This window comes from Talpa occidentalis, unplaced genomic scaffold (genome assembly GCF_014898055.3).
Source record: "Talpa occidentalis isolate TD23 unplaced genomic scaffold, MPIMG_talOcc4v2.1 talOcc4.17, whole genome shotgun sequence".
Classification (NCBI taxonomy): domain Eukaryota; kingdom Metazoa; phylum Chordata; class Mammalia; order Eulipotyphla; family Talpidae; genus Talpa; species Talpa occidentalis.
Genome location: NW_023601754.1, coordinates 20,531,634 through 20,547,522, shown reverse-complemented (window position 1 = coordinate 20,547,522; position 15,889 = coordinate 20,531,634). Strand labels below are relative to the sequence as shown.

Sequence of the window (15,889 nt, the reverse complement as noted above, 5' to 3'; positions counted from 1 at the left end):
GGCCTCCCTCTTTCTACCCTCAATCTTCCTGTTTTTTTCCACAGTTGTGCCGATGGATCTGGGGACACGCATGTGATCCATTTGTGATGACAGGGTCTTAAACACAGGCTCCTGGGTGGTACCAGCAAAGATTTTCTTCCCTGGAAGAAAAGAAGCTTCCTCCACTCCCACCCTTTCCCTGTCTCAAACTGTGTGAGGGGCCAGTGTGTGTGTGACCCGGGAGATCTGGATGTCTGAGCGATGATTCCCAACCAGAGCAAACACCAAACCTCTCCCCACCCAGAGGGCTCCTTAACACCCAGGGTGCTAGCCTCACACCCAGGCACAACAACTCAGTGGGTTGGGCCCTGCTCCAGAATGGAGAGAAAAATTAATTTCAGTTTTTAAGTCCCAGAGCAACGGGAGCAGAGTCTGCATTTTGACTTCCACCCCCCTTCACTCCAAGGGGCGGGTGACCGTCAGGGCAAGGCCTCCGAGAGGTTCTGGACCCATGCCCGGCCTGCGATTCCACAGCTTCAGAGACGTTGCAGATGTGTCCATAAAAGTTAAGTCACAGGAATGTTTAAGAAATCAAACCAGTTTTATTGAAATAACAGCAACGTGGTCCCTGTTCATGCAAAGCACACAAACAATTGACAATAAACCTTTGTATGTAGCAAGTAGTAAAATACATCATTTTTCATAGAAAAAAGCACACATGTAAGCTGCGGGCTGCGTGAGCCTACAGACAATATGAAAAATCAGAACACACGAGGGCAAAAATGTGAGGGAAACCGAAACTTTGCATATGGGGGCAGGGGATGTAGAAACACCGCGGGCCTGTTTCTCTGCTCGCTGACCGCGGCTGAGCACCCATCACGTACACAAAGTTGGAGGTGCTCCTGGTGATGAGGGCTCATAATGCATAGTCTTATCTTCGTATTCGGAAGAAAAGTGGCCCCTGGTTTCCAAATGCTCGTGAGGATGAGAAAGCGCGGAGATGTGGCTCTGGGTGAGGACTTCATCTTGCAACAGGGGAGGCCAGCAAGGCTCCGGGCACCGGGAGGGAGCTTGATTTTAAAACAATGGGGCAGACTCATGCTGGAAGTTTCGGATTCTCCCTTGGGTCGGCTGCCTCAAAGTCAAACCCCATTGAAACAGCCTGGGACTGTCACTAATTCTAAACCTTGCGGGCTTGGCAGAAGACTGGCAATGAAGGAGAAGTGCAGCGAGGGTCTGAGCATGCGGCACCCAGTGGGCAGAGTTTGCAGGCCCTCGGATCTTTGGCAGAAAGGAGACCAGGATGGGACAGGCTGAGCAGATTCTTCTGCTGACTCCTGGGCTTGACTAGCCGGCCAGTCAGTGACCACGAGCCCACACGCACCTGATCCTGCTAGTCTCGGCTCCGTAAACTAATAGTTTCATTGCTTTTATTGACTCCCTAAAAGGGCCTGTTGCGAGGAGCTACTTCCCTTCAGTTTCTGCATTGATCAGGGATGCACTCAACGACGACACTCAATCACTCCTCAAGCAGCGTTCCTCGTCTAAACCATCTTGGTTTTTGAAACTTTCTGCTATTACCTCTGCCTTCAAAATATTTTCAGGGAGAGTGAAATCCTATTTGAAACTGGCGTTCACAAAGCAGATAGACTGACCAGCCTGGAGGCACCTCCGGCAGAGAAAGGCAATTTACCAAAGGGGCTGCCATTTCACTGCTGGCTTTTGCTCTGGGCTTATGAAGCGCTTTTATAAGGTGACGGATGCCCAAGAGTGCCATGCTCCTCGCACTGAAGCCGGGAGAACATGTGGCGAGACTGGCTGCACAAAAACAGGAAGAAAAAGCCTCCTCGTGTCTTCCTGACTCCAGTTGCATAACCACAGACTGAGCCTCTCTCCAGAGCCATTACCCTCTGGGAGGAATGCGCTGAGGAGCCATCCCGCCCCTGCACAAAGCAGCTTGCTGGGGGCTGGAGAAGCTCCACTTTAAGATTTGACTTTGAAAACCAGCCACCAAACAGCCCTGCTTGGGCTGTTCTTAGACATCCCAGTGGAACCAACAGAGACCAGGAGTTTTGTTTTGTTTTGTTTTGTTTTAAGTGGGCTTCAAACAGAACCACTTGCCAAGCAGAGACCCTGTATGAGACTGGACTGTCAGGGTGTCCGGGGATGGCGCGGAGCCACTGGGTGGGGAGCGAGAAAGGGTCCTGCCCGTTAGTCCTCAAGACCAAAGGTCACGGCCTACATGGACGGGCAATATGATGGACAAAGGGAAGGACAAAGATGAGCGAAGTCTCTGGAATGAGCGCTGAACTCTAAACAAGCAGCTCTGCTGTGGAGGTGACCAGCCTGCACGGGGCAGGACACCAGCAAGGACAGGTCCTTGAGCCCTCCTCCCCAGCCCCCTTGTTTGGCCCATTTGTCTGACCAGCAAACATTAAGCCAATTTTCCCCCATTAGTCGGGATGGACGGGGGTGTTCTAATTGTTTAAATAGCAACCTCTGTCCCCTTCCTGACCGCCCCCCCAACCCCGCAGTTGCTCAGAATGCCCCTCCCGCACCTGAGTGCCCAGACACGGGTTCCCGTCCTCGGCCCTGCAGGTCTGCGGCCATCCCTGCACCCATAAAGGAACACATGGGAGGAACACCCCGTGGTTGTGAAGTAGCGGCCGCAGGGGGAGACCCCAGGCCCCAGCGGGACTGGCCCTCGGTTGTCAGGTCAGGCCCCGGAGGAGGCTGTTGCTCCACAGTGCGGACACAAGACAAAGGCACAGAGGAGGTGACACTGAGCGCCGCTCAAAGGAAGGTGCTCTCCGTGTGCCCAGCCCACCCCCAAGTGACAAGATACAAACAAAAAGCAAAACCCCGAAGCCCTCTGGAACACACCCCTGCTCCCCGACACCAGGATTCACTGTCTGACCGCAAAGATCCGGAAGGCCTTCCCGTCTCGAGGGGTCCTCAAGCTGAAAGAGAAAACGAGGCGTGTTACCGAGAGGTCTGAAGGGCCTTCTGCAGGGCTGGCGCTGGAAGGGAGCACTGGAGCCCCCTGGGTCCCTGGTGAAGAACCAGGGCCAGGGAACCCCGCCCCCACTACCCCCCCTCCCCAGCAGGGGCTGGCAAGAGCCTGTCCTGAGCCAGCTCGGCGGCAAATTCCATACTCTCTGCAAACCGCCCTGGATCTAAATCTAGGTCAGGGCTGTTAAGTTATTTTCTTTTAGCCCCAGATTCACTGGCCCCAGTCTGTCTGCATTGAACTCACCCTCCAAGACCTCCGCCTGCTTTTTCGCCACTCCATCAACCCAAATAGCGGCCATCTGGTCGACAGCTTTTCTAGGCGGTGTTACAACAACAGTGCATGTGCCATGATTATTAAACAGGGACCCAGAAGAATACAGTGCTGAGCACAGCGTGGGTGCTGTGAAGCTGCCTTGGACCTTCTTCAGGAGAGGGCTATAGGGGTCCCGGTTTTGCAGGCGGAAACTTGGCAATGAGAAATGAAGGGACATATCCTAGGTCACCCAGCTCAGAAGAACTATGGTTTTAACATAGACAGTAAATCCCTCAGCCGACTGAAAGCCATTTACAGTGTTCATGAGGCACGGCAAACCATGAAATTCACCCTTTTAAAGTGCCTGACTCAATGATTTCAGTCTTTTTATGCGGTTATGCAACCATCTCTACAATCCAGCTCTAGGTTGTTACCCTCACCCCAAAAAGATCTTCTGCTCCCACCTATAATCACTTCCTTCCCCTTCCCTCCAGGCAACTTTTGTCTCTGAGGTTTTACCTATTCTGGATATTTCTTGCAAATGGACTCAAACACTATGTGGCCTTGGGCATAGCTTCTGCCACTTAGCGTAGTATTTCTGAGGTTATTACAAGAGGGAGCAAGTATCAAGTATGCCATTACTTTTGATTGCCAAATAATATTCCACCGTATGGAGAGGCCACATTTTGTCTATCCACGCCTCAGTTAATGGACATTTCAATTCTTTTCACTTTTTAGCTGTTTTAAATAATGCTGCTGACACTTGTGGAAATAGGCTTTCAATTCCTTTGATATAACTAGGAGAGGAATTCTTAAGTAGCATGTTAAATATATGTCCACTGTTTTAAAAAACTGCCCAAATTTCTTTCCAAAGCAGCCGCACCACTTTACATTCCTTCTAGCAGGCACAGGGGCTCCCTGCTCCCCCACACCCCAGCCAACACCAGATACTGCGGGTTTGACTCCCCAAGTCCACGTAGTGACTGTCTGTACCTCAAAGGTTCCTCATACTTTTTATTCAATTGCATAATATCCCACTGTATTAAGGTATTATAATATAATTAACTGAATCCCTATGAATAGAAATTTAATTATCTCTAATATCTTTTTTTTTCAAACAATGCTACAAAGAACAGCACTGTCCCTGGAGCTTTCTGCATATGTATGAGTACACCTGTGGACAAGCCTAGAGGTGGGATTGCTGGATCAAAGGATATACATATGCATTTGTGCTCTGGACAGCTGCTCAGAGTGCCCTTAACAAAGGCTGTGCTGGTGGACTGCTCCTACCAGCCAAGCCTGAGGCCCCTGCTCAGAATGGCACAGCATGCCACTATGGCACTGAGAGTTCACTCTCAGCCCGTCTAGCTCAGGAATGGCCTCCAGTTGTTGTTATAATTTGCATCTTGCTTATTATGAATAAATTCATGGGTAACATGAACAGCCCTGGCATGAGTGAAGACTGATTTCCTTCAGCATCCTCCCTCTAGATAAGAGGGGCCCACATTGGAAATTGAGGACTGGACAGATGGCCATGGTTCTGGGGAGCTGCTGGAAACAGCCAGTACTCCTTGGGGAGCAGACTGCTTGGAATTCCTAGTTGTTTCCCCTGCTTTTGCCATGGCAGCTCCACACTCTTGGCTACCCTGGGATTGAACTTGGGAAATATATATCAGATGGAAGCACTTGGTGCTGTGGAGATGGGAAGAGAAGCTAAGAGCCAAGACACAGCTGAAAGCTTGGCTTCGTGGCCCTGGGCCAGCAGCTCCCCACTGGGCACGCGAAGCAAGATGGGCCGCCCAGGGAATGGGGTTATTCAGGCTGCCATAGGTTTTTGGAAGGCTCAGAAGACAACAGGGCCCCCCTCAGGCCTCCAAGCTATATGACTCCCTGGATTGTCTAAGTGCATAGTCTGGGGGAAGTGCCCAGAGCCACAGGCAGAGGCCAGCCTATATTTGCAGGCCATGTGTTGCTGAGGACCAGGCTTTGTGTCTCCTCTAACTTCCTACTGGAACGTCTGTGGCCAGCAGTGTCCCAAACTACCCAGGGACAAGGGGTTCAGGCTGCCATCCAGACAAGTTTCCCCAAAGCACCTGGACATCTGAACATCTTGTCCAGACCTACGAGGCATCCCAGCTGGACAAGGCATCCACCTAGGGCAAGAGCAGGCCCTGATGAACAGGGTATGGATTTAGCACATTGAACAATGGGTTGTTGACTCTGAGGGGGTGAAGTGACATCACCAGGTGTTGGGCCCATCTGCTGTACCAGGCAAGGAACCCCCTGGTTTGGGGTGTTCAAGAAAGACTTGGGTGACTCCCCATTTGCTCACACCTCACTTACTAAGCTATAGTTATGATAGATACTCAGAGAGCTGTGTCTTTTGATGAAAGACAGGTGTGGGCTGACTCCACCCTCCTTTCTCAACCTTCTCTCTGATTCTGGAATGGTCTATAACTCCTATACCTACATGAAGGGAGTGTAAACAGACACAGCATTTCTTTGCAATTTTCATAAAAGGTACGGAACCATTTTAAAAAAGGCCATTAAAAATTTTTCATAAAGCGTATCAGAAATCCCTCATTCTGAACTCAGCAACTTGTCTGTCATTCAACCCATATTTACTGGGCACCTACTATGTGCCAGGCACTGGAATGGGTGTTGGAATCACAGGGTGAACAAAACTGATGGCGTTCTCACCTACATGGAGCTGTAGTCTGGTGTGGGAGGGGCAGGGGGTAAACAGCAGAATAGGTGAAAGAAATCATTTCAGTGATGAGTCCTGGGAGGAAAATGACATGGGGGAAGGAATCGGGCCAGGTCAGATCAGGGAGACAACACAGGCAGAGGGCAATACGGACTATGGTTGGGGGAGTGCTCCTTTTGTGGGGCAGCATTCATGTTTACATCTGAATGACAAGAGGGACTCAGCCACTGGAACACACAGGAGCTGAGGAGGTCTGGGACTGGTAACAGCAGGTGCAAAGGCCCTGAGGTATGTGGGGGGAACAGAGAAGCTTGGTGAGGCAGAGATGTGGTGATGAGAAGCAATGTGCAGAGAGGTGGAGAGGCAAGAGCAGGCAGGGGTGGTAGACTTTAAACAGGAGAGACATAAAGAGCTTGATTTAATGGCTGTGGCTATTCTACCAAAAGGAAATGACTGAGGATCTTGTGAGGAGAGTACATGAGTGTGGGCAAAGATGGTTTTTGCAGTGTTGCTTACAATAGTAAAAGAAAACCAAGGAAATGACGCAGATGTCAATAAACTGGGTGAAGAAAGCACTGTCACTGCACACACTAGGACATGCAGCCTCAGGGACCATGGCATGGCTACATGAATGTGGCCGCAAGAGGCAATCATGACCCACTGCCAACCAAAAAATACCACACACAGAATGACATCATTTGACTCCATATTTGTAAAAACAGAACACAACCAAAAAATCCCCAAATAGAATATCCATGTGTCAACAGAGAATTCTGGAAAAAAACCAGGTCCAGAGGAAAGTCACCCACCTTTGCATACAGGTTATAGTTGTTAAAACCAAAGACCAAGGATGCTATCTGTCATGTAGGTATATTTCCCAATCTCCTTATAAATTTGTCTTTACAAACAGGCCTGGTCTAAGCAAAAATTCTGAATTCATATTTGCCCTGATGTCCAGCTTCTTCCCGAGAATATTCAGACAAACCCGGGGCCTGACACCAGAAGTGCTTCTGGATACTTTTCCCTTCCTCTGATCTCCTTCGGGGCAGAGGCTCCTGGCCCTGACATTGTCCTAATCTTGCCTGGCCACCTTTCAAAACTTTCAGGAAATCCTCTTTTGAGAAGGGGTCATTGCTAAACCAAAACCACTTAGAAGCAGAACTGGTTCTTACTGAGTGTAAATTCTACTCAGGAGGTTTTGCTTTGTGTGATGGATGGGTTTCCCCAAATTTAGAACAGACTGTAAGTGGTCATGAAATACCCAGTGCCACATCTCCTTTGGGACACTCTGAGGCCACTCTAGGATCTCAGCAGAGGCCAGGGACAGAGTCAGCCCCTGGCCCAGGCTTGGTTCCCACGGTCCCTAATGGAAACAGACTCGGGAATTTTCTCAACGCAGGCTCTGCGCAGGGAGGACTGCTGAGGTCCTATGAAACAAGGGGCGGGCATGGCATCTACTGGAATCACCAAGGACCGTCAGATGGTCCTGGCTCCTGCGCCTCATGGCATAACAGGGACACCCTGTGCCTGCCTAGTGGCATCATTATTTCTGCAGCGTCTGGTCCCCACTCCTTGGCCAGACCCACGAGGGCAGAGATCTGGTTGTGTGTTCCCAGCTGGGGCTCCGTGAGGGCTCAGCTGTGTGAGGTGGATGAGGGAGTACCAGAAGGATGGGCGCCAGGATGAAAGGATACTTTCCTGTAGATGCTTTCTCCCCTGTCCTAGAAGATAATTCACACAGGCTATTTCTTATGATAGAGTCACTTGGCCCATAGTAAAAGAACAACGGGATCTATAACAGACCATAGTCATGAAGTCACGACAGGGCACCAGCTCTGATGGAGGCTAACAAGGCACCAGCTCTGATGGGGGCTAACTGTGAGCTGCTGGGGAAGGAGGCCTCTGTGCCAAGCAACTCCTTAATCCTCACAGCAGCCACTGACCAGAACGAAGCCAGGGGAGATGCTGACCCCAGGGCATCCAGCAAGGAAACAGAGCTGGTCCCACACCACACACTGTGGGCGTGTGCCCTCCTGATACTGCCTGTGTGGCTCCAAGGTTCACTCACCCTCCATGCTTGCAGGGTGCACCACTGTCTCAGTGCCCGTGACTCCTAGCGCAAGTGCTGCCGCACCTATGCAGCAAGTACTTAGTCACAGAATATCAGCACCATGAATGGTGCTGACTCTGCATGGGATGAGGTTCCCTTCCCAGCCCCCCAGATAGCAGATGTCACCCTTGGTTGCCTTCAGGCCCCTGGAGACAGGGTCACACACTGCTGAGCTTAGCCCTGGGGTTTCTAGCTCAGTAGGCCTGAGGTGGGCCCCACTCTGCTTTGCTAACCAGGCTCTGATAATCTGGATGCTGCTAGTCTGGGGAGCTCATGGTGGGAGGAACCCCTGCAGTGTCATCTCCCCAGGGTACAGGTGCTCGCAACTTTCCCTTCATAGGCAAAGAAAGTGCAGGGCAGCAAGGTTGATGAACTGGCTCAAGCATAATCACAATCTGCAGCCTGCGGGACTTTGAGGGGTGGGCGAGACACTGGGGAAACATACTGGACTCTTTGCAATAGTAAGGCCTGTGGTGCCATACTGGGGCCCTGGAAGGCTACCAGGTAGACTGTGGCAATGCAGGTGGATCCCTCAGGTACAGAGGAAGAACAGGCCTCCTGGGGGGAGTGGGTGATGTCTGTGGGAAAGAATCCACCTGGAGACCCTCTCTCTCGGTCCCCTGCTCTCCCCAGTCCTGCCAGTCCTGTGGGGACTCACAAGAAGCCCCAGTGGGCAGCCTTCAGGCAACTGTGATGTTCTCAGGACAACAGGCAGAGGAACAAAGGCAGGGGCCCCCTAGACACCCCAAAGGCTGCCTTCTCTTAAAAGAGTATAGAGAAATCAGGAGACTGGTGTTCTGGGATTTCTTTCTAGCCGGGCCAGGAAATTCTGCCTCATCAGCAGCTTCGTTTCCCTCCCATTAAATCAATGCAATTTCCCCTTCATAAAGCTTTTCCCAAACAAGATCGCAAATGTTGAAGGAGAAAACAGAGACACCATTAGACTCAGCTGCTGGGCCTGGGGGAGAACTATGGAGTTGGGAATCGCCTGAACCTGGGTGGTCTTTCTGTCCAGCATCCTCCAGAGGGAGGGTGGGCGAGAGAGGAGGGGCAGGTCATGAACAGGAAGGCCTGAGCTTTGGGGTGTCTGGCACACTTTGTGCCCTTCACTGTAGATTCTTTGTCTGAAACAGGCCCTTCAATGTGAGATCTTCAGTGCCACTCTCTGTCGTGGCTGAGTTGTGACCCCTTCAAAGTCCTGTGTGGGAGTCCTCACCCCCAGGACCTCAGACGTGAGTATACCTGGAGGGAGGGTCTTTAAAGGGGTGAGTAGGGTAAAATGAAGTCACTAGGTGGGCCCCAATCCTTCTAAGAAGAGTAGATCAGGACACAGACGGGCATGGAGGGATGGCCCCATGAGGACACGGGAGCAGAGACCTTGGGAGGAGCCAGTCCTGCCCACAGCTGGGGTCTTGGGCTTCCAGCATCCAAGACTGAGGCAACCAATTGTTGCTGAGGCCCCCAGCTGGGTGCTTGGTGGCCCTAGAAACAAATACACCCCCAAGCTGGATCTACTCCCCAGCAGGTGTGATAAACATTCCCATTTTGTGCCATGCTTGAGATCATGGGGCTCCTGAGAGGAAACCCCAGGGCTGGGTGGGGTCTCTGGGCTCCAGGCCTGTGGCTTGCCACCATGGACACCGGTGACGCACGTGAGGATGAGCAGCATGTGCCAGAAAGCATATTGGCAGCCTGAACCAGGGTGGGGGCCCTTCCTGGAGAACATTCCGAAAAGGCATGCCCAAAGCCTTAGAAGTCTGCACAGCCTTTGACCCAAAAATGCCACTTCCAGGGATTTAAGGAAGCGATCACAGTGCAGGCCTTTTCCAGTAAGGATGCCATCGGGATGACCAGCAGCCCCCGGGTGGAAAGAATGTAACTATTGGACCAAGGAGGGAGGTGGCGCTGGCTTGCCGTGACTCTGTCGCACTTAGGGACATGGGGAGCTGGTTTAGGAGCAACTCTGTGACCTAAAAAGTGTAAGGACAGAGCCGTAAACACGACCCCACACATGGAGTGCTCCAACTGCAAGGCTCTGACAGGCGTCTCAGTTCATCCACCCAGCAGCCCTGTGAGGTCAACCCAGATCACAGACCTGACGCCGAGGCTCCACCACAGTGGAGAAGCAGATCCCCTGCTGGACTGTACCTCTGGCTCCCGGTTATGTAGTAGTTTGTAGCCACAGTATTACGAAGTACATGTAACTATCTTGTAACTAGAACTTAATCCCAACTTTTTTTGGGTTTTGGTGGGGAAAATATTTGAACAATATGTGCACACATGTGAATGCATGCACACACACACAAACACACATGCACGCACGCACACACATGGAAACAGGGGCCAAGGTATATATACCAAAAATCTACCAGTAATTTTCCCAGGTGACAGGTTATACAGATGATTGCTTTTTCTGGGCTTAGCTGACATTTCTAAATTTTCAACAAAAGCACTCATTGGTGGTAGAAAGAAAATAGTCCTTAGTGTGGGAAAAAAGAGAAGAAAAAGAAAAGAACGGGCCCGCCCCAGGTGTTCTGGTAAGAATGACTACAAGCCGGGCCTCCCCTGGTGGTGCAGCAGTTGAGCGCTGGGCTGCAAAGCTGCCCGCAGCCGCTGTAGCGCTGGTTCGATCCCTGGCCACCAGCGAGGGTCCCACATGGCGCACAGACCTCTCCTGCTGCCCTCTGCTCCTCTCAGCAGTGTACTTCTGCCTGTTCTGCTCCCCACTCTGGCTCTGGTGAATTCTCTCACCCTCCTGCACTTCTGACTGTACCCAGTGCTTGTATAAATAAAAATATTTTAAAAAAATGACTACAAGCCTGCTCAAGTTTGAGGTGCAAGGACAAAGCACAGGCTGGCCTCCCAGGCTCCCGAGGGGCCACCCAGGCTGGCCATGAGGTTCAGAGTCCAACCCCTCCTACCTTTCAGACTGAATGCCGTTTCTCAGTGAGCCCACATAGGTCTTCTTTTTATCCACCGGCATCACGTCTACGTAGCCCCCGCTCTCGTTGCTGACGATGCCTGCGTGCACAGCGGCCTTACAGATGCTAGAACTCTGCAAGCACAGGAAGAGGTGTGACCAGTGTGGCAACGGGCTCCTGCTGGGGTCAACCATCATCTGGATGCCCAGTGGATGGGGTGTCAGCAAAGCCACCCCCTAGAAATAGTCATGATCACCTTGATTGGTCCATCGTCTCTCCAGAGTAACCTGGCGTCATTCATATAGTCATTCATTTGTTCAACAAATAATGTCTGAGCAACTACTATGTGCCAGGTGTTGTATTGGATATAGGGGAATTCAGCAGGGAATAAAATAAAGATGGCTTCAGTGAGACAAGAGACACAGACAAGTGAACATATACACAAATACGCAATTCCCACTCTGAAGAAAATAAAGCCAGGTCAGGACAGCAAGTGATTGGATGGGGGTGGGGGTGGTCTTTTGAAATAGTTACTCAGGGAAATGGCTCTTAATGCCAAAGTGGAGCTCACATCTGAATGGCAAAAAGGAATCAGCCACAAGCCTCCCTGGTGGCGCAAGGGGTTAAGCATAGCATTATGAAGCAATCCGCAGTCTCTGCAGCATGAGTTCGATCCCTGGCCCACCAGGGAGCAACCCACATAGCGCAGCAGACCTCTCCTGACTCGTTCGCTGCTCCCCTCAGCAGTGTACTTCAGTCAATCTGCCTGTTCTGTCCCCCACTCTGTCTCTGGCGGGGATTCATCTCACCCCCCGCATCTCTGGCCTGTACCCCAGTTTTTGTATGCATAAATAAATAAATCTTTAAAAAAAAAAGAATCAGCCACAGCCTTCGGAATTGCAGTGGGCAAAGCATCCCAGGCAAAGGGAGCCACTCATGCAAAGGGCCTGGGTAGGAATGAGCTCATCATGAGAAAGATGGGTCACTGCTGGCTTTGTTGGCTTTGAACAAATGAATGACTATGTGAATGACGCCAGGTTACTCTGGAGAGACGATGGACCGATCAAGGTGATCATGACTATTTCTAGGGGGTGGATGGAGGAGGGGCCACAAGCCAAGAAAAGTGGGTGGCCTCCAGAAATAGGAAAAGGCAAGAACATGCTTCTGCCCTAGAACCTCAGGGGATGAAACCCTGCTGACACCTGGACTGTAGCTGGCAACACCTCTCACACCTGCCTCTCCTGCAGCTGCCCTCAGACTTGCTGAGCTCTAAGAGAACATGTGTATAGGATTCGGCCACTAAAGCAGAGGGCATTTATTTCAGCAGCACAGGAATCTCAGACTGCTTCCAGTGCTGTTTTAGAGCAAATATGTCCCTGTCTTAAGCCCCTTATTACATTTGAGGACTTCAATTATACAGAAAATAGAGGCATCAGGAGAATGGCATCACAGACACACTCTGACCCCTTGCTGACATGCCCTGTATGACAAGCCTTCCCTCCCCCTGCATACCCTGCCCCCATTCTCTGGAGGATTTCTGGACACCAGTGACACAGACATTTTCTATGATGACATCGAATATGGAAACCTTCAACTTCCAGCCAGATCCTTCTCTGTCTTCTGATCCTCCTTTATCAATACACCCATCTCTATCCCTGCCAGCTGAGCCAGCTCTTCTCCTCCTTTTCTCCCTTCTTCCTCTCACACTAGCCTCTCCCACAGCTGCCCTAAGGGAACAACTTGTCCCCTTTCCTTTCCCAAGGCTCCAAGCAGCCAAATATCTGAGTATTTATTAATAACCACTATCAGCTGGGAGCTGGTCTCAGGGAGGTGGAAGCTGGCCCTGGATCTCCCACGTGATGGTGTATGGCCTCAGATGACCGGTTGTGACCTTCAGAGCTTCTATCTTCTCAGTAGGAAGTGGGGGTTTCATAGGGAAGACCTCTGAGTATTGACAGGTTGGCCTGTTTTGAGCGTTCTAGTGCAGTAATCTCCCAAGGATCCTCTGAACAGGAAGGAGACTGGTGTCCTGGAAGGTTCAATGACTTGCCCAGAGCCACTCAGCTTTGTGACAAAGGCAAAGAGCAGGGTCATGACTGCCACAGGGTCAAAGCTGTGAACATGTAATGACAGTGGAAAGGGCTTACGGGGTGAATATGAAGTTTAAATAAAACCCAGGTTTGCTACAGGCCGGCGCAGAGAGAGTGCATATAAGACAAATACCATCTCAATGCACAAAATTCTCCAGGGAGTCTCCACTGTAACCTAGGGGTCCTCACCATGCAGCCCTGGACAGTAGCAGCAAATGCCCCAGCTGGGTACTTGTGAGAAATGGAGATTCTTTGGCCCCAGGGCAGACCCACTGAACCTGATAATGGGCTGGGGCCTGGGAGACCTGAGCAAGCCCTCTGGTGGATTCTTTTTTTATTATGATTTTAATTTTATATGTTTTTTACATAATTTTTCATTTTTTCACAATGTATGCATTTTTATTTTGGTTATAGTCCCCATACAATTCCCACCCCCACCCCCCTGTTTTGATCCTACTCCCTCCTACGTCCCCCACCCCTGTGGTGTGTCTCTGGTTTATAGTTGCTGTTGATTTTGATTTTTACTTTATTATAATTAGTCTTTTTCCTGGTTCCTTATTTATTTATTTATTTATTTGTTTATTTATTTATTTATTTATTTGTGTAATCAATGGATATATTTTTATTTTTTTCTAAATTCTTTTTTTTTAATTTAAATTTTATTTTTATATTCCCCATACAATTATAACCCCCTTATTCTGACCCCAATCCCTCCTTTCCCCACCCCCCCATCCCCCATAGAGTGTCTCTGGTTCATAGTTGTTTGTTGATTTTGATATTTTCTTTCTTATAGTTATTCTTTTTCCTGGTCCCTTATTTAAGTTTTCTAGATTCCTGCTATGAGTGAGACCATCCAGTATTTTTCTTTTTCTTTCTGGCTTATTTCGCTGAGCATAATCCCTTCCAGCTCCATCCATGTTGCTGCAAATTGCATGTATTTATCTTTTTTGAACGCTGAGTAATATTCCATGGTGTATATGTACCACATCTTCTTGATCCAGTCATCTGTTTTTGGGCCTTTGGGCTGTTTCCAAAGCTTAGCTATTGTAAATAGTGCTGCTATAAACATAGGGGTGCAGGTGCTCTTTGGAATTGATGTTTCTGTGTCCTTTGGGTAAATACCTAGGAGTGGAATTGCTGGATCATATGGAAGCTCTATGTTTAGTAGGTCCAGAAATCTCCACACAGCTCTCCATAGTGGTTCCTGGTTCCTTATTTATGATGCAGGCAAGGTTGTGAGACCCTACCCATCCACCAAGGGAGAAAGATAAGAAAACTTAGATACTAATGGGGAAAAGCTGCCCCCACCGACACTGGCAAATGTCAGAGCTGGGGTTTAAACTCTGTGGCTCTTTGGCCTCCTCTGACTCTCCTCCTGCCTGCAGCTCACCGTGGCAGGAGGCCCTGCCAAGTCAGGCACTCCACAAACTGGTAGGGACCGTGGACACCCTGAGGCCCTTCGAAGGCCTGGAGACAACACCCCCAAATAAATCTCTTAGCTAAACAGACATTTCCATAAGCCATCATCATTTTCCAGAATACAGAGTGACCTGGAAACGCAGCCAGAAATGAAGCTTTGAATCCTAGCTTGCGTTCTTCTTTCCTTTCCTCCTTCCTTCCCTTTCTCCTGCCTTTCTCTTTTTTTTTTCTTCCTTTCTTTCTCCTCTCTGTCTTTTATTCTCTGAACAATGTCTAAGCATTGACTTCCATAGTGTCGTCATTTATTTATTCCTTCAACAAACACTGATTGAACCATTATTGTGCCAAGTTAGGTCCCAGCACTACGGTCCCAGAGTCCCTAACCTAGTGCACAAGTGAGTTAGACTGTGCCAGGGGTTTCATCTACACACCCGCAGGCACCAGTGAAATTATGAGTGCAGACTCATTCAAGCAGGGTTGACTAAAGCAGGGAAAGAGCCAGCCAGAACCAAGACACACCCTCATTTGCATCTCATCTTGGCCCTGTGCTAGCTGTGTGATTTGGGGCAGGTTATTCTGAGTCTCATTTTCCTTCTCTGTAAAATGGGGATAGTGGAGTTTTTTAAAAATCTAAAACATAGAAAGTGTTGATTAAGAGGTAGTTTAATGTCATTTGTAAGTTTTGACCAACTTTCTCCTATTTCTTTATATATATTTTATATATGTAATATATATATATTATTTATATAAGAGCTGGGGTATAGGCCAGAGTTGCAGGAGGTGAGAGGATTCACCAGAGACAGAGAGGGGAGCAGAACAGACAGACAGACCGAAAGCACTGCTGAGGGGAGCAATGGGCGAAACAGGAGAGGTCTGCCTCGCCATGTGGGATTCTCCCTGGCTGCAGACAGCTTCACAACACTGAGCTCAACCTGCTGTGCCACTGGGGAAGCCCTTTTTTTTTTTTTTATTTTCTCCTTGCATTTCTAATTTTGTTTCTCTTTATGGTTTTAGTTGCTGTGTTGTTTGGTGCATACAGATTTGATTTTTAAATCTTCTTCATAAATTGTACCTTTTGTGTTATTGCATGACAAATTGTGTTGTCCTTTTCAATAGGTCTGCCTTTAGCTCTACTTTATCAGGCAGTAATCGTGCCACTCCTACTTTATTTGTTAATTTCTTTGTATTTGGCTGGAATTACTTTATTTTGGTTCTTTCTCTGCCCATCCTTTATTTTTATAGCCTACTAAAATCAAAGATACTATGTTTTTTTTTTTAAGATTTATCTATTTATTTATACAAGCACTGGGTACAGTCAGAAGCATGGGAGGGTGAGAGAATTCACCAGAGCCAGAGAGGGGAGCAGAACAGGCAGAAGGACCGAAGTACACTGCTGAG

At 49.4% G+C, this 15,889-nt stretch overlaps 1 protein-coding gene across 1 annotated transcript in view; it reads right to left on the bottom strand.

Moving 5' to 3' along the window:
- Positions 1–329: 329 nt before the first annotated feature.
- The window catches only part of CRISPLD2 (cysteine rich secretory protein LCCL domain containing 2), a 58,118-nt gene continuing 42,558 nt past the window's right edge, over positions 330–15,889 (bottom strand). Inside the window, exons 14-15 of the mRNA XM_037516277.2 lie at positions 10,983–11,116; positions 330–2,939 (exon numbers count right to left, since the gene is read on the bottom strand). Coding sequence (XP_037372174.1) covers positions 2,885–2,939; positions 10,983–11,116 — 189 coding nt within the window. The 3' untranslated portion in view covers positions 330–2,884. The remainder of the gene's footprint in view (positions 2,940–10,982; positions 11,117–15,889) is intronic.